The 17,711-nt window shown below is 49.1% G+C and overlaps 1 protein-coding gene across 1 annotated transcript; it reads right to left on the minus strand.

Moving 5' to 3' along the window:
• Window positions 1-135: 135 nt before the first annotated feature.
• On the minus strand, window positions 136-17,492 carry LOC125086932 (zinc finger protein 77-like). Its single transcript, XM_047706626.1, has 4 exons — window positions 17,449-17,492; window positions 13,087-13,213; window positions 6,791-6,971; window positions 136-6,360 (listed from the first exon to the last, which is right to left on the minus strand). Exons 1-4 carry the CDS (start codon window positions 17,488-17,490, stop codon window positions 4,128-4,130), a joined length of 2,583 nt encoding a protein of 860 aa, XP_047562582.1. The 5' UTR covers window positions 17,491-17,492; the 3' UTR covers window positions 136-4,127.
• Window positions 17,493-17,711: the final 219 nt, after the last annotated feature.

Below are 17,711 nucleotides of genomic sequence, written 5' to 3' on the forward strand. Positions count from 1 at the left end.
GAGGAGGAAGCAGGCTCCCCACTGAGCAGAGAGGCCGATACGGGGCTTGATCCCAGGACCCTGGGATCATGACCTCAGCTGAAGGCAGAGGCTTTAACCCACTGAGCCACCCAGGTGCCTCTCCTCACATGCACTTCTAACTAAATGGACTAACTTCACAAGAACTTAGAACATCAATGGTCCTTATGGGGAACTTTTGATCTCACCAAATTGACCCTTATCAAAATCCAATTTAACAGCCATGACTACAGCTGTCAAAACCAGATCCAATGCCTGCTTCAATGGCTATTTTGGAGATTTCCAAATGCTATCAGGACCTAATGGTGCTTCTCTGCAAAACACCATTTCTGAATTCACAGAGATGAGCCACTGAAAGGCATCAAAATGGCTTTTGATCCTTTGTCCCTCCCCCATCTTCTTTGTCTCCAGAGCTACCACCACCTGGTGTTCAGACCAGGCCTCCAGTGGCCTCCTCCTCTTTTCCCTCTGCCCCATCCCCTTCTCCGGTGAACTCACCCCTTCTTTCCCTGAAGGTCCCTTTTCCTCAGATTCTCTCCTCAATCCTTCCTCTCCTGAACATGTTAAAACAGGCCCATTTGGGGTTCCAAGTAATCTCAGTTCCCTGCATTCGAGACTGAACCATGAGCCACAGTTAGCATTTCCCAATGTGGCTGAGGATCCCCAGAGTGTGGTGAACAGTTATTCAAATTTATTTCCAGGAATTACTACACATGATTGTTGGTGAGGGCCAGGCCAAACACTGGGTGACTCTGGCCCGATAGGAACATCTTAAGAAGTATTAAGGGAACAGCACGTTGTCTGCAGGGACACTAGAACACTTGCTGGAAATACTACTGAGCAATTCTACCATCTTCCCTCAAGCCTGCTGAGTGGAACAAAATTCAGACTTGCACACAAAATCCTGATGGGCCTTTTCAGGAAGATTAAAACTGACTCCAAACTGTCTCTAAAGAAAAAAAAATTTTTTTATTTCACAGAGAGAGATCACAAGTAGGCAGCAAGAGAGGAGGAAGCAGGCTCCCTGACGAGCAGAGAGCCCGATGTGGGACTCCATGCCAGGACCCTGAGATCATGACCTGAGCCGAAGGCAGAGGCCCAACCCAAGGAGCCACCCAGGCTCCCTTTTCTTTTTTTCCCCTCAATTTTCAGGTGCGACATGTGAAACAGTTTTGAAACCAGTACTTTCTGTGATTACTACAAAGAGCCAGGATACTGGAGAAAGCCGGTTACACACATAAGGGCTGCAGGCACCTGTAGCCTTCCAGCTGGCCATTCCAACCTTCTCTGCATTCCCAAACCAGGGCTCTGAGGAACTATGGGGGCTGTTCCCAGGGGTCCCTTTTAACCAACTGGTGGAACCATCTGCACATTGGGAATGAGTCTCTGCCCTTGACACCAGAACTACCCTCCTGGGGGCCAACTCCCTCACACAAAAGCCCCGCCTACAAGGACTGAAACAGCTCCAACAGTGGGCCCTCTTAAAAACATCTCCGCAGGTCTCTTCCTGCCTCTCAGCCTCTTCTTTTCTGGGCCCTTGGAGAGATACTCACCTTCTTCCCCGCTGTTGCTTCTCCTCTACTCATGTGTGCACCTGACATTCCTTAGAAAAATAAATGCCAGAATCTGGTTCCCTCAAAATGGGCCCATAATTCCAGAACTGGGCAGCAGTGAGCAGAACATCAACCAGGAGAAGTGAACGACCTCCTGGCCTCTTCTGCACGTTCCGTCTCTGATGGCGCCATGGGGTCTGTTCCTACTGGATCCGCTACCTTGCTCTTTATGGGCAACGCGTTCGGCTGAGATTGGCAGAACCCACAGTATGCCTCATAAAGATAAAACTGTATTTCTCAAAGTCTCTTGGGAGAATGAGACAAGACAATAGTCTATAAAGATGCACTTCAGGGCATCAAGCCCATGATAGAAGATGAAAAGCGTGAGCGTCTCATGATCCCCCAGCTCTACTCAATGTAAAACTGTTTTCCTGGTGAGAAAACCCAATGGTTGGCAACGGACATCTATCCAGGACTTCTCAGCAATAAGTAGCATGTTCATGCCTCCACACTGTTGTTTCTAACCCCACAGGCTACTGACATCCATTGCCACTAGAGGGAATTTTTCATCGTAACTCACCTATGCACTGTATTGGGATTCCAGCTGGTAAGTGTAGTGAGTTTTTGCTTTCACTTGGATAATACCCACAGACAGTCATGCCACAGGGAACCGCAGAGTCTTCAGTACTTTCTATGGACCCCTAAGGCAGCTCTGGATGGCGGACAATCTTCTGCGTCTCTACTTTATCACACTATGGAGACAATTTCATTCTCTGCCTTTCAATGGAAGGCATCATCTACTTGTTGAAACTTTTAGTTTTAAAGGGACATAAAGTCTCAAAAAATTAAGGTTTGCTCAAACTCAAGATAAACACGTATGGTATCTGATCTTGGAACCAGACCACACTGGGATCCAGACAAAACCCCTCATCCTTAATGCAGACACATCATGTTTTGAGTCCCGGTGACATTACAGGTCACTCTTCTAAGGAAAAAAGACTGTTTTCATAGTTTACTGGTAGGTATTTTTAAAAGCATGAACGTAGTAAACATTATCTTGGGTGTGCTTCTGGGAATCCTTTCTCTTTTTAAGATGTTATTTGATGATTACTTATTTTACATGATCTCTACACAGAATGTGGGGCTCAAACCCACAATGCCAATACTAAGAGTTCCACTATCTACTGACCTAGTCGTCCAAGCACCCTGCAAATTCTTTTGAAGGTCTGAGACAGCAGTGCTATCCCATTTGATGTCCAACCCAACAGGGTGAGTTACACTCTCTCCTTTTGCCAAGGGTAAAACCACAAACACTAGTCCAACTGGTATGCTACTGGGGTACCTCAGGACTGTGGAATATTATGGAAACCATGAAATGTTGTTACATCCAATGTCAATAAAACTGAAGAGGCTCCTATGCCTAAAATGTACGTTATGCTGTATTTTGGCAGGAGTTCTGGCTGCTATTACTGGCACTGTGCACGCCAGACTTTGGCTCCTGAGGGTAAGAAGAAAGCACTTCAGAGATATTCCCACCACCATCATTGACCGCGGGGAAAAAAAACAAGCGATCCTGAGCAATGGTCAAAAGGCACATTCTTCCAAGTCATATTGGAATAAAATCAACCAAAAACACCAACAATAACTCTCAGAAGAGGTAAAAACAACTTAAAAAATTTAACATCTGCTCAATAAAAGGATAAAACTTATGTGAAAACACGTGTTTCAATAATGAAGACTGAAAATACAGAGGTGATTCAGAGTCAGGAAATTCTAGTATTAGCAACAGAAAAGAACTTTCAACAATCAAAAAGTCTTATGGGATGATCACAGATTAGGAAATTTTTGGAATATGAACTTCAAGTTTTTTTCTAAAATTATGTAAAGTTGTACGCACACACTCCTCCCACAGACACGTTCTTATCAACCTGAGTCTAAAAGACATTGTAATGGAAAAGAAATGTGTTTTACATAACCAGGTGATTACTTCAAGTCTGAGACAACAAAGTGTATGTCCTACAGATGTAGAGGACAAAGGACTCTGAGCACCATGAGTGTTCATATCAGCAACACGAACTAGAAATTAAGACACTTCGCATCTCTATCATGGAAGAGGCACTTGCAAAAACAAAGCCATGTTTGTAACAATAAAATGATTTCTGTCGTGCCACAAGTGTCATGAACAAAATACATGAAGTTCTATATGGGAAGTGTTCCCCAAATTGTGTCCATTTGGGTTTGTCTCCAGTATATTGGCTCTCATTTAAAAAATGATTTTAGGGAGATTAAATGCTTTCGCACAGTGTCTGTGCTCCCAGATTGAGGAAATACTGGAAGACTTTTCCATGGTTCTTAACTTCATAGGGTTTCACATCACTGTGTTCTCACAAGGATCCCCGAAGATTAGAGGGACACCTGAAGGCTTTCCCACAGTGTGGACATTCACACAATTCTCGTCTAGTGAGTGTCATCACATATACTTGCAGTTCTTTACAATACTAGAAGGTCTTACCAGAGTCCTTAGATTCACAAAAGGTTACCGTCCACTGTGATTCCTCACGTGTTCCTGAAGGGAGTAGTGACAGGTGAAGTTCTCGCTCCACTGTGTTTCTTCATATGCCCTTGAAGGGATGAGGGAAACTTGTATGTTTTCCCACATTCATTGCATTCGCAGGGTTTAATTGTGTTGTGCATTTTCAAATGATCTTGAAAACACTGAGGCTGACTGAAAGCTTTCCCACACTCTGTACACTTAAAAGGTCTCTCCCCAGTGTGTGTCCGCGTGTGTGCTTCCAGGTGCGATGGACTCCTGAAGGCTTTGCCACAGTGGTGACATTCATAAAGTCTCTCCCTAGTGTGTGTCCTCATATGTACCCGCAAGGATGCAGCACGGGTGAAGGCTTTCCCACACTGCTGGCATTTACAGGGTCTTTCCCCACTGTGTGTCCTCATATGTACCCGCAAGGATGCAGCACGGGTGAAGGCTTTCCCACACTGCTGGCATTTACAGGGTCTTTCCCCACTGTGTGTCCTCATATGAGCTCGTAGGTTTCCAGGAGTGGTGAAGGCTTTCCCACACTGCTCACATTTACATGGTCTTTCTCCACTGTGTGTCCTCATATGAGCTCGCAGGTTTCCAGGACTTAGGAAAGCCTTCCCACACTGCTCACATTTACAGGGTCTTTCCCCAGTGTGTGTCCTCATATGTACCTGCAGGTTCCCATGAGTCGAGAAGGTTTTCCCACACTGCTGACACTTGCAGGGCCTTTCACCAGTGTGTGTCCTTTTATGTCCTCGAAGGTTTGCGAGAGACTTAAAGGTTTTTCCACACAGCTCACATATGAAGGGTCTTTCCCCAGTGTGTACCCTTGTATGTACCTGTAGGTCTCTGTGCCACCTGAAGTCTCTTCCACACTCCTTACATTCATAGGGTTTCAGGATACCGTGTGTGGCCATGTGACGTTCGAAAGGTTGATGCTTTCTGAAAGTTTCACCACACACCTTACATTCCAAGTGTCCACCCTCGGTGTGCCTTCTCACAGTATGTAGTGCAAGGGTGTGGTGACGAATGAAGGCTTTTCCACAGTGCTGACACTTATAGGGTCTCTCTCCAGTGTGCTTCCACATGTGTTCTCTCAGGCATGAGTTATACCTGAAGGTCTTCCCACACTGCTGACATTCATACAGTCTCTCCCCCGTGTGTGTTGTCGTATGTTCCCGCAGATTTCCAAGATATCTGAAGGTCTTCCCACACTGCTGACATTCATAGGGTCTTTCCCCAGTGTGCGTCCTCATATGGATGCGCAGGTTTGTGTGATCCCGGCAGGATCTGCCACACTGGTTACATTCATAGGGTTTCACGGTATTGTGGGTGGCCATGTTACGATTAAAATGTTCACACTTCTGGAAAGTTTTCCCACACTCCGTACATTTGTAGGGTCTATCCCCAGTATGTGTCCTCATATGGTCTCCAAGGGCTGTATGATATCTGAAGAGTCTGCCACATTCCTTACACTCATAGGGTTTCATGACATTGTGAGTGGTCATGTGACGTTCAAAAGGGAGATGCTTCCTGAAACTTTGCCCACACTCCTTACATTCTAAGGTTCTGTCCTCTTCGTGTCTTCTCATGTGTGCTTCAAGGGAGTAGTCACCAGGGAAGGCTTTCCCACATTGCTGACATTTACAGGGTTTTTCCAGAGTGTGTGTCCTCACATGTCTTTGCAGACTTGAAGCAGACCCAAAGGCTTCTCCACACTTCACACATTCATAGGGTCTCTCCCCTCTGTGAGTTCTCATGTGACGTGTAAGGTAAGACTGATACATAAAGGCCTTCCCACACACGTCACATGCATGGACTCTCTGTCCACAGTGATCCTTCACGTGACCCCGTAAGGATGACATGCAAGTGAAAGTTTTTCCACATTTCTTGCACTCCAAAGATTTTTTACTACCGTGACTCTTCAAGTCTCTCTTCGAAGCTCCCCCAGTGTCCTGAGGTTCATAAGGTTTCTCTACAAGGCCTCTGTCCACGTGAGGGCTGGGGCTTGAGACACAGCTGCAGGCCGGCCCACATTCCTCACAAAGACGAGGTTTGTGTCCAGGGTGGGATCTTTGTGGATTCTCAGGGAAAGAACCATCTGTGAAGGCTTCTCTACTCTTGGCGCACTGACAGGACTTGTCTCTAGAAGGACGATCCGCACGCACGGTAAGACTTGTCATCTGCCTTCTGGTTTCTCCACTTCGATTATCTTTGCTGCTTTCACAGACCCGCTTCACCAAACGACTTCTGTTCAAAATGGGAAGGCACACTGTTATGGAATAATGATTTTAACTGATCTCTTCATTAATTATCTACTGATCCGTATTAATGATTACTTGATACATAACGGCCGTCTTCAATGAACGGCTGTGTTTCTCGCACTGTCTCCATGGAAACAAAGTGAAACAAGCTTAATGTACTGGCTGAAGACGGAAATACTGTCCGAATACTCTAGGTTTCTCAGATGTCGTTTTTCTCATCATTATTTCCAACTGAATTAGTTTTCAGATGTTCAGTATCTGCACTCATTGATGTTCAGAATGCATTCATTAAAACTACTTCACGTGAAAGTTTGGATCATACAATTATTGAGGTCTGCTCTCAGCAATCCTTTGATCTCAAGCTAGTCTCACCGTCCGCCCTGAGCCCCTCCTTCTCCTGTATGAGTGTTACTCACCTCAAACGCCTTTCCTCGGTTTGGGTCTGATCTCCACTGTTAGGAAATTTCCAGTTTGCTCCAAAAACAGAGCACGAATCATTTCTTGCAAGTAAGACGGTCTTGCCTTCACTGGGGAGCTCATTCTGCAAAACATTCTGCTGAGTCCTTGATGCACTCCTTTTATCCTGACTTGTACTAACTGCAAAAATTAGGAGCATAATTTAATTTCTTGGGAATGATCTGTTGTTTGAAGGTAAGAAAACAGACCATATGTCGATTTCTAGTCATATACTGATCCCGAAATGGAAATGAGATTCATCAGGAAGAACAGACAAGTAACCAAAGAAAAATCCTCAGGACCCTGGTGATTTGGGACTTTGGCAATAAGAGGAAAAGTGTATGTAGGGCAGCCTGTTTACTCAGAAATACTTCAAAATCGATGGCGACTAATGTGGAGAGAAGTATTATCAGAAAAGTAAAGTAGAAAGGAACTGGACAAGATACACACATCTACACCCTACTTCTATAAGAACACAGAAAGGCTTGCCATGTGGGTGAGGATGGATGAAATGTCTGACAGGAGGCCAGGTGAGTGACAAAATCACCTTCTCAAAACAAGGACGGAGTCACATTTTTAACGGACATGTGCAAACACCATTCCCTGGTCCGACTGAGGGTTACTGGACTGTTCTGAAGGCACCAAGGCCATTGGGGGAGACTGCCTGCACCGCCCCAGCTGCCACTGGGTGGTCGGACATTAGGTATGGCTGCCGCCCAGCTTGCCGAGAACAGCCCAGCAGGAGGGAGTATTTGAGGGGCCACAAGTAGTCTGGAAGAAGGGCTCTTTATTCTTCGAGTTCACTAATGATGGTTAAGTGTGGACTTTCTTATTCTTCTTGATTGAAGCATACTGACCATTCATTTTATTGTCAGGTGCCTAACACGATGTTTCAACAATCATACATGTTACAAAATGCTCGCCACAGTAAGTATAATTAAAATCTGTCACTATGGAAAACTAATACAATATTATGCCCATATTCTGCCTCCTGTACTTTCCATTCCCACATTTAGTTTGTGTGTGTGTGTGTGTGTATGTGTGTGTTCCAATATTCACTGTTTATACACCACACCCAGTGCCCCATGCAATATGTGTCCTCCTTCATTCACTCCCACATTCAGTAAGTGCAGCTCTGGACCACTCAATCCCCTTCATCTATTTCTCCTCTTCCTCCGTTCCCTCCAGTGGGACAAACACCAATTTCTTCTTGATAGTTTGAAGTCTGTTTCTATTTCCTGTTGTTTGTTCATTCACTTTGTTATTTAGATTTCATGTGTAAGTAAAATATGGTGTTTGTCTTTCTGACTTATTTACTTGGAAGAAAACCCTCTAGTTCCATCCACGTATTCACAAATGGGAAGACGTCACCCTTTTTCCATGGCTGGGTAATTGTCTCTTAGACGCATTTTCCACATGTTCATTATCCAATTCACCCATCGATGGATGTGTGGGTTCCTTCCGTATCTTGAGTATTGCGAGTAACACTACGATGAACATTAGTGTTTTTCGTATGGGTAAATGCCCAGAAGTAGAATTACAGACGATAAGGTCCTTCTGTGTTGTTCTGCAGAAACTCTGTACTGCTTTCCATCTGGGCTGCACCAATTTACCTTCCCACCAGCAAAGCTGAGTTTCCTTTTCTCCACATTCTCACCAGCACTTGTTATCCTATCCTTGTCCTTCTCATACAGCCAACCTGGTTGCTGAGAGGTGGTATCTCACTGCTGATTCAATTTGGACTTCCCTTTTATTTATTTATTCGACAGAGAGAGAGATCACACAAGCAGGCAGAGAGAAAGGGGGAAGCAGGTTCCCCACTGAGCAGAGAGCCCAATGCAGGGCTCGATCCCAGGACCCTGAGACCATGACCTGAGCTGAAGGCAGAGGCTTAACCCACTGATCTCCCAGGCACCCAGTCCACATCGCTTGCCCAGCTTGTGCTGCTCGGGACAAAGAAGTTCCATCATCCACTCATAGTTCTTTGGCTCCAGTATTTTGTGATTCCTCCCTGACCTTCTCTATTGACCCACTGGTGTTAGTAGCATGCTCTTTGGCCTCAGCATGTTTGACCTTATTTTTATTTTTTTGGTAAAGGTTTTTTTAATTTATCGGTCAGAGAGAGTAGAGAGGGGGCACAAGCAGGGGAAGGCACTGGCAGAGGGAGAAGCAGGCTCCCCACCGAGCATGGGACCATGACCCACATGGGAAGCAGACATTTCACCAACTGAGCTAGCCAGGCATCCCAAGCTTCTTGCTTTTCTTATTACTGACTTGTTAATTTCATGCTACCATTCTTCGAAAACATGCCTCATAAGATCACAGTCTTCATAAATTTACTGAGACTTGTTTCGTGGTCTAACATACAAACTATCCTGGAGAATGTTCCGTGTGCCCTTGAAAAGAATGCATATTCTGCAATCTGGAATGGAATGTTCACTATGTCCTCCTGGTGTGATGTCACTGGAATCCACTCTTTACTGATTTTCAGTCTGGGCGTTCTATGCAGACATGTTAGTGGAGTGTGAAATCCTCCTACAATTATTTACTACTGTCATTTTCTGCCTTTATTTCTCTTAAGATTTCCTTTCTATATTTAGCCGTTCCCATTGGGTGCACAGATATATTCTATGCACACATATATATACAATTAAATATGTATCACAATTAAATCTGTGATATATATATCACAGATATATACTGCTCTTGTCCAATTTGCTTATCATCATGTCATGGCGGTCTCTGTCTCGTCACAGTCTCCGTTGTTACCCCTCCTGTATCTCATGTAAGTATTCGAGCTCTACTTTTTACCCCACTTCTATTTGCGTGGAGAATCTATTTTAGTCCACTTGACTTGCAATCCATATTGTGTCTCCCTTTTAGGCAGACTACAGATGGGTTTTTATAATCATTCAGTCAATATATGTCTTTTGATTGGAGCATTTGGGTTCATCTACATTGAAAGTAATTACTGAGGAGCATATACTTCTTCATAGTTTGTTAAATGCCTTTTAAGTTTAAGATTTATTTATTTCAGAGAGAGAGCACGAGCGAGCAGAAGCTGGGTGAGGGACAGAGGAAAAAGGAGGTGACTGCACTCTGAGCAGAGAACCTGATGTGGGGTTGGATCCCTGGACCTTGAAATCATGACCTGAGCCAAAAGCAGATGCTTACCTGACTAAGCCACCCAGGTTTCCCCACAGCCTTTCTTTCTTTCTTTCTTCCTTTCTTTTTTAAAAAGAAATATGTAAGCCCAATGTGGGGCTCAGAATCATGACCCTGAGACCAAGAGGCCAACGCTCTACCAGCTAAGCCAGCCAGGTTCCCCATATTTCACATCTGGTCCTCTGTATCTAAATGCATAAACCTCAAGATACAAATGATTTCACCACTTGTGTGTTTTAACCATCATAATAGCTTTCTAAGTGACTTGTCTACTAATCTTATGTTTCCAACTACCAGCAAATTCTTACATCCTTTCATAATTTTCATGCTTTTACTTACCGCCTTTTCTACTTAAAAAAAGTTTTCTTTCCCACTAAAAGCAGCACATCACGATTTCTTGTAAGGCCGATTTAGTGGTGGGACGTTGGGGTGGATCAGTGACTTGAGCATGCAACTCTTGATTTTGGTTCAGGTCACAATCTCAGGGACTTGAGATGACTCCGCACATCAGGCCCCACACTTGGTGTAGAGCCCACTTAGATTCTCTCTCTTCCTCTCCCTCCACCCGCCACCCTCCTTGTGCATGTGCACGCTCTCTCCTGACATAAATAAATAAAAGATTTTCTTTTCTTAAAGATGGTTGCCTGGTGGTGAAGTTCTTTAATTGTTGTTTCTTGGGAAACCTTTTTATCTCTTTTAATTCTGAGTGATGGAATTCCTGAGAATATCCTTGGTTGTGGGTTTTTTCCTTTCAGCACTCTAAATGTATGATGCCACTTCCACTGGCCTGCCATTTTTCTCCTGAAAAATCAGCTAACAGCCTTATGGAGTTTCCCTTGTAGTTTAGAGTTTCTCTAGCTGGTTTCAGATAATCTCTTCCTATTTCCTTTTTTCTCCATTTTATTATAAATGTGGGTGTGGACCTCCTTTTGTTCTTCCCATTTGGCCCTGCTGAACCTCCCAGACCTGAGTATCTGTTCCATGCCCAGATCTGAGAACTCCTCACCCACAGTTTCTTCAAAGAAGTTTCTGCTCTTTTCTCTGTTCTCCTCCGTAGACCCCCATGATGCAAACGTTCTTATCACTGCTGTGCTCAACAGGTCCCTGAACTTAATACGTCAGTTACTCATCTCTCACCATTACTGTAATTCTGCTGTTCAGCTTCGTTGCTTCCTACGTTCCAACACCTTCAGATTGCGGGAGCTGCTGGGCGTCCTCCAATGTGCTATGGATCCCCCTAGTGTATTCCTCATGTCAGTTATGGTGTTTCTTAGCTGTGATTAGTTCTTGTTTATATTTTCTAGCTCCTTGTTGTAGTTCTCACCGTGTCTAGCCACTCTTCTCTCAAGCCTGGGCGGTAGCTACATGACCACTACCTTGAATTCTTTTATCTGGTAGATGACTTACCGCTCTGTGATTTAGGTCATTTTCAGTGCTTTTATCCCGTTATTTTCTTTGCAACAAATTCCTCTGTCCTCTCCCTGTGCTGGCACGTATTAAGTCAGTCAGCTACATCTCTCGGTCCTCAAAGTAGTGGCCTTTCCAGAAGACATGCTACGGTGCCCTCCACCACAGCATACCCCGGCCACCAGGACCAGGTGCTCCAGGAGTGTTCTGCTGTGGGCCACGTGGGGCCGCCTGTCACGGCTGACCCAGCTGCTACACGCACACTGTGTGGGGCTCCCATGGGTGGCTGAGAAGTCCCACTGTAGCCTTGCTGGGGCACTGATGAATGGGGGTCACCCTCAATATGTCTGTGTGCAACAATGCGTGGTGACTGCTGTGGGCGCAGAGGTGGGCAGTAGCAGGCAGCTGAGAGGCCAGCAGACCAAAGGCCTGAATGAGGCCAATGCAGGCTCCCTGGTCGCTGTGGTTAGCTCCTTCGATCACGGGACAGGAAGCATGATGGAGAGGCGGCCATCATACCTGGGGTTGCATGACAGGGGTGGTAGGACAGGAGTCCCAAAGGGGAAGACATCAGTCCCAAGGGAGGCTGCCACCCAGGGTGGCTGGACAGGAGCTACTTTGGACGGGTACCTCCAGGACAGGTGGGTTAGATGGGGTGGGTGAGTGGGAACCAGTGCCGAGTTGGGGTAACCAGTATAAGCAATGCATACGTGACGGGTCAGAACTGGCTCCCAGATGCAGCTGGCTATCCCGGGGGACGGGCTGCAAGATAAATGACACCCGTCAACATGTCAGTCCCTAGACAGCTCTCTGGGCCTCTAGTGTGTGCCCTAAAATTAGGCAATGAATCTTCACACATAACCCAGGGACATTTCAACATGCAGCTATGTGTTCCGTCTTGTGCCAGTGGATAAGAGTGTGCTCTCTGTCAGTTGTCTACAGCCTCCATCCTTCCTGGAGTTGCGCCTCACTGATGTTTTAGCTCCCAAACTTAAGACCCACTGATTTTCAAAGGCAGGTGTCCCAGGCCCTGGTCTTTGCACTGTGGTCTCCAGGGCCAGGGTGCCTGGTGTAGGGACTCATTTCCTCACTTCTCTGTACCTGGGAGGTCCCACCCACTCTTCCACGTAGCCGCACTGGGGCTGGGTTTCCAACCACATCTCTGCCCCACCTACCCTCTCCCATGAGGACTTCTCACGGGGACTACTGCAAAAGGTCTGTTCTGGGTGTCTTCAGATCATTTTCCGACTGAGACACAACACAAGCGGCTCTTGTCTCACTGTGTCCAGAGGAGCTGGTGAGCTCGGGATTCCCCTACTCTGGCATCTTCCCTCCTCATTAAGTGAGAGTTAACTGGAGTGACGTCACCGAGCCCGACAGGTCGCAACCGTGTGTAACTTTCATAGGAGTGAAAAGTACACAGCAGTGCTCCCTGCCCTAACGGGACACTGGAGACCACATTCGCGTTTAGAAAAGCAGGGAGTCTCAGACTTGGATCAAGACTAATGAAAAATCAATTTAACACATGAAACTGTTTTCACAGAAAAGGTATGTGACACTGCGTAGTTTCTATGAAGGCTTGGACCCCGCCTGTCTCCTTTCCAGCATATTTCCAGTCCTCGGCTCAAGGAAGATCAGACACTCGTTCCCTATAACTCTAGAGACGGGGTGGAGCCACGCTTACCCAGGGAGGCCAGGTTCCTGCAGGTCTCCAGCATCACATCCCTGTAGAGCCGCCTCTGACCATGATCCAGCAAAGCCCACTCTTCCGGGGTGAAGTTCACAGCCACATCCTCAAACACCACTGGGTCCTGCAACATCCACATGTTCTGTTGCAGCAACACTCCCTCCTCACCTGTGTGTGTCTGTGTGGGAGCGACACGCAGAGAACTGTATCCCACTCCTAGGACCCGAGTCACACCCACGCAGGAAGTGACAACAGGCAAACAACTCCACGGCAGTGCCCTCAGTGACAGGAAGGGCTGGGAACCTGAAACAGAGGGCGATGACGACAGCTCATACAGACGTACATACACCCAAATATAGGCTATTTGCACTGAAAATGAGCAGATCTGAGGACACTTGTATGGTAAAGAATGAAAAATGAAATACTCGTTCAGACCACACTGAAACTGGACGGCACATCTCTGACTTGCTCAAGGACGATTACTGCCTTGTCAGCCCCAAGAACTGGAACCAGATGTCAGGATGCCGTGAACACGGATTCCAGTGCTGCTCTCACTGGAAGGCAACAAGGTCAAGGAGCCTAGCATAGTCCCCTCTATCCCAGCAGAGGCACACACCACCCTTTCCCTGGGTTTGGTGGACAGTGAGCAGGGACACAGGGCCCAGGGGCCTGGCACACGTAGTGCATAAGAGGAGCTCCAGTTCCTGAAGAGTCATGGAAATCAGCAGGGCCTCGACCATATACCTCAGTGCCCAGAATGCAAGAGAAGGGCGCCAGAAAGAGGAGCCTCTGAGAGACTGATGGTAACAGAGCCCAGGGTGACTTTAACAGAAGGGGGAGAACATAATGTAGGGGCTGCTTTCCAGCAATAATCTCGGGCAACGGAAAGATAAGCATCAAAGCAAATGGCCCACAGTGACCACAGCTGAATGCTAACCAGCTCATGAAGTGACTACGTGGAAATGGCCAAAGGCCCTAGTAGCCAGGAGACTTCTTCCAACCAGGCACAGTTACCAAAACAGGGAAGATTCCATAGGATCACATACTCCCTCACAGTCCCCCCTGATTCTAGCCCCTCAGCACCACCTTGTGGCAGACACTCTCCTCCGCTGTCCTGCGTGCTGCTCCCCTGTGGTGTCTTCAATAAACTTCTATCTCCTTGGTCTGTCTCGGGTGAATTCTTTCCCCATCCATGCCACCAGCTCCACGGGATCAGGCCGCCCTATGTTTCCCGTCCTTAATGGGCGCCAATTCGCTCTGACACTGTATCCCCAGAGTCTTTAAGAATTTTGTGGGAGTTTCCCTGGGTGACGATCTCCAGCTGGGACTGTTCCTTGAGAACATCCAGAAGTCCAAGGGGAGCCCTACGGACGGCCTTTGCCCAAATGGGTGAGGGATTTCCCCTCTTACTCCTTTCCTCCCTCTTTCTCTTTTTAGTCCTTCGGCTGGTCTAACCCTAGTACTCCACAGACAACAGAACGTCTTGGGCTGTGTGTGCCGGTGTAGGCAAAGGACCCATTTCCTATTCTCTCCCACTACATCACCTGAGTCCTCCACTCCCAACATGTGGCGCAGTGGGCAACAGCAGCTCCTGCGAAGTGACCCCGCATGGGGAATGTACTCTCCCAGACCCTCTCCTGATACCTGCTGACTCTCAGTAGCCTCGCTTCTTTGAGACCAACCTCTCAATTTCTTTGTTTCCTTATGTTCAGCCGCCATCTTGATCTATAGCCAAACACGTTCCTATGTGTCCCAACGGTGAGTCCTCTCCTTGTATGACCCCGGTCTGGCCCCCTGCTGTGTGGGCTCTGGCTACTGCCGCAAACGATGCAGCAGGGCTTACCACCGCCATCTGCTGCAACCCCTCCTTGGTGGGACAGGCCTCTGGGAATCTGCAGCAGGTCTATCCCATTATAGGAAATAAAACGGCTGCTTCAGGGAGCACAACTGCAGTCATAAGCCATATGAATAGAATGAAAACCAAAACCCCATGATCACTTCGACGGACACAGGAAAGCCATCTGACGAAACCCACGACCCTGTCTTAACAAGAGAACTCAACCAACCAGGAACAAAGGGCAACGGCCTCACCCTGGTAAGGGGCAGCAGGAAAAAGCCCACACCTAACAACTGAGCAGCCACGGCTCCGAGGAAGATCTGCCAGCGGCCGACAGGTTCAGGAGATGCGGGACGGTAGTCATCAGGGGAATGGACGTGGCCCTGCAAGCAGACACCCCTTCAGACCCACTAGAATAGCTACGAGGTCATGCAGGCGCGAGCCGGGGAGGAGGCGAGGAAGGGGAGCTGTCACGCATCTCTGCTGCTGGGAATGCCAAACGGTGCGGCCACCTGTGAAGAGCCAAAATGATGAACGTCAAGTTACCACGCACGACAGCGACATCTGCCCACGACAAGGGAGGGCGCGCGCCAACACCAGCTCGCGCTTGCATGTGCTCAGCAGCCGACCCCACAGCCAGCAGGGAAACCCGCGCCGAAGCCCGTCCACTCTCCGGAAACCAGTAAAGGAGACACGACTAAGATGGAGTCCGGAGTCCGCAGAGAAAGCACCCGAACCCTCCCTCAGGGCCAGGTGCGGAGTAACGGGGAGAGATGAGCGCCGCAAGTCCCTACTGCACCGGAGGAAGGAAGATTGTCTCTCCGTGTGGCAACAGTCCAGCCAATGAGAAAGAGTCACAGGCCAACCAGGGTGAATTGTAATTCAATTGGCCGCCCCTGTGTGACCTAACGTGACTGTGCAGTTTTCTCTGTGTATTGCAATCTCATTGGCCACCTGTGTATAGCCCGGCTAAAGTACCTCTATAGAAGTTAGTCTGTGAAGCAGGAAGGGGTCACATCTTTGCAAGAGATGGCCCTGACGGGTCAGTTTGAATCTGGATGCTTGGCGCAAAATAAAGCTTTGCTTGACCTTCGCTTTGTATCAGTCTCGCTCCTTTGATCACTGACCCTAACAGGTTACAGGTCCACCGCGGGTCCCCCTGTGAGCTCAGAGGCTCGGGGGCGGCCAGAAAGAGGTCCTTTTAGGCCCCCAGCTACTTTCTCCCCTCCAAGCCACGCTGCCTCCAACTACCCACCCGCCACCTCCAGGTCTGTCCCAATCACAAAGAAATGGAAAAACAAACAAACCAGAACAAAAAAGAACTCGTTCCTTAAAAGTATTAGGAGCACAAAGGGAACACAGAGACCAAAAGTGTCCCCCCAGGCCTGGATAAAGCCAAAGGCTATCAGAGACAATGAATCTCTCAGCGCGGCTTGGAAAGTACACAAAGGCCCAAGTTCTGTCCCCAGGTCCCAGCCCCAGGTCCCCTGCAGGGTGCACCGGCTCTCAGATTAGGCCCTTCGCCCCCTCCCAGCTCCCAACAGCGACCTCAGCAGCCTTATCGTGTTTGCGGCTCCGCCCCCGGCCCCAGGGAAGCCCTGGCTTCTCCACCGTCACCAGGACGCAGGTTTTCCAGGAACACGTTCGAACTGCTCTGGGCCACCTCCCGCCGCCTCCGCTGGGAGTTGGTGTCCGGAGCCGACAGGCGGTCCGAGCCGGGTCCCCAGCAAGAAGCGAGGGGCGCGGACGGCGAAGCCAAAACCACACTCACACCGCGTGTGCGGCTCCCGGCGGGACACGGGCACCGGGTGTCACCGCTTCTGCAGAAGGGATTTCAGCAAAACGCCCGCAAATCACGCAATGAACTGCAGCGCGTCTGTCACTGTCTCGGCAAAGCGGCGGTTTAGACACAAGCCCACGGGTGTCAGCCCCGAACACCGACCGAACCGTGGCCGGATGCGCGGCCGCGGCCCCACGGGCACCGCTCCGCGCGCCCCGTGCCTGTTCCGACGGATCCGCCGGATCCCCGGGCCCCTAAATGCAGCCAAAGTCCCTAAAAACCCCTAACGGTACCACCGAGCAACACCGCGCTCCGGTCCCCCGTCCTCTCGGCGGCTGCACACCCTTCCTCGGGCCTCGTCCGTCCCCGAAGTGACCGGACCGAGAAGCGCAGGCACCGCAGGAAGCGAAACCCACCGCGGCCGTCCGGGGCGGCGCAGCCCCGTGAGCGCTCGTCCCGGCCCGAGTGAGAGACCCCCACCCCCACCCCCACCCCGGGGGAGCGCACGGAAGTCCCGCCCGGAGGTGTCCTCTGAGCGCCAGCTGCCCCAGTCGGCGTCCACCCTCAGCCCGCGGGGCCGCACACTGTCCGGAGCCCCAGGCCTGCCCGCCCCGCGCCGGCCTCGCTCCGGCTCCACCCGCCGAGCACGCAGGTGCGGCCCGACAAGGAGGGGAGCGCCCCGCCGCGGCCGCTCCTGCTTCGCTCTGGCCGGCTGGACCCACGCTGCGGGTCCCGCGCTCACCATCTCGGCGCTCAGCTCCAGAACCTCCCGGCTTCCCGTCATGCCGCGCGACGGACAAACGCGGCGGCCGGAGCCACATCTACCAGGACCGGGGACCTACCTCAGGCCTGATTGGATGGGCTACAGGCCCCGCGCCCCGATTGGGCGATACTTCAGGTCCTGAGATCCGATTGAACGAGAATTCGGAGTTACCTCCCCCAACCTTGACTGGACATTCTTCCGGGACCAGAGCTCGTCACGCCGCGATAGGACAGTCTGGGCCC

Source organism: Lutra lutra, chromosome 1, assembly GCF_902655055.1.
Source record: "Lutra lutra chromosome 1, mLutLut1.2, whole genome shotgun sequence".
Taxonomy (NCBI): domain Eukaryota; kingdom Metazoa; phylum Chordata; class Mammalia; order Carnivora; family Mustelidae; genus Lutra; species Lutra lutra.

Excerpts from the sequence above, each read along its gene's own strand:
- LOC125086932 (XM_047706626.1), bottom strand. The coding sequence starts at position 17,490 with ATGACGGGAAGCCGGGAGGTTCTGGAGCTGAGCGCCGAGATG. Across the intron at positions 13,214-17,448 it reads TGGAGCTGAGCGCCGAGATG|GACCCAGTGGTGTTTGAGGA; the intron begins GTGAGCGCGGGA and ends TGGATGTTGCAG. Across the intron at positions 6,361-6,790 it reads ACCGAGGAAAGGCGTTTGAG|AAGTCGTTTGGTGAAGCGGG; the intron begins GTGAGTAACACT and ends CATTTTGAACAG.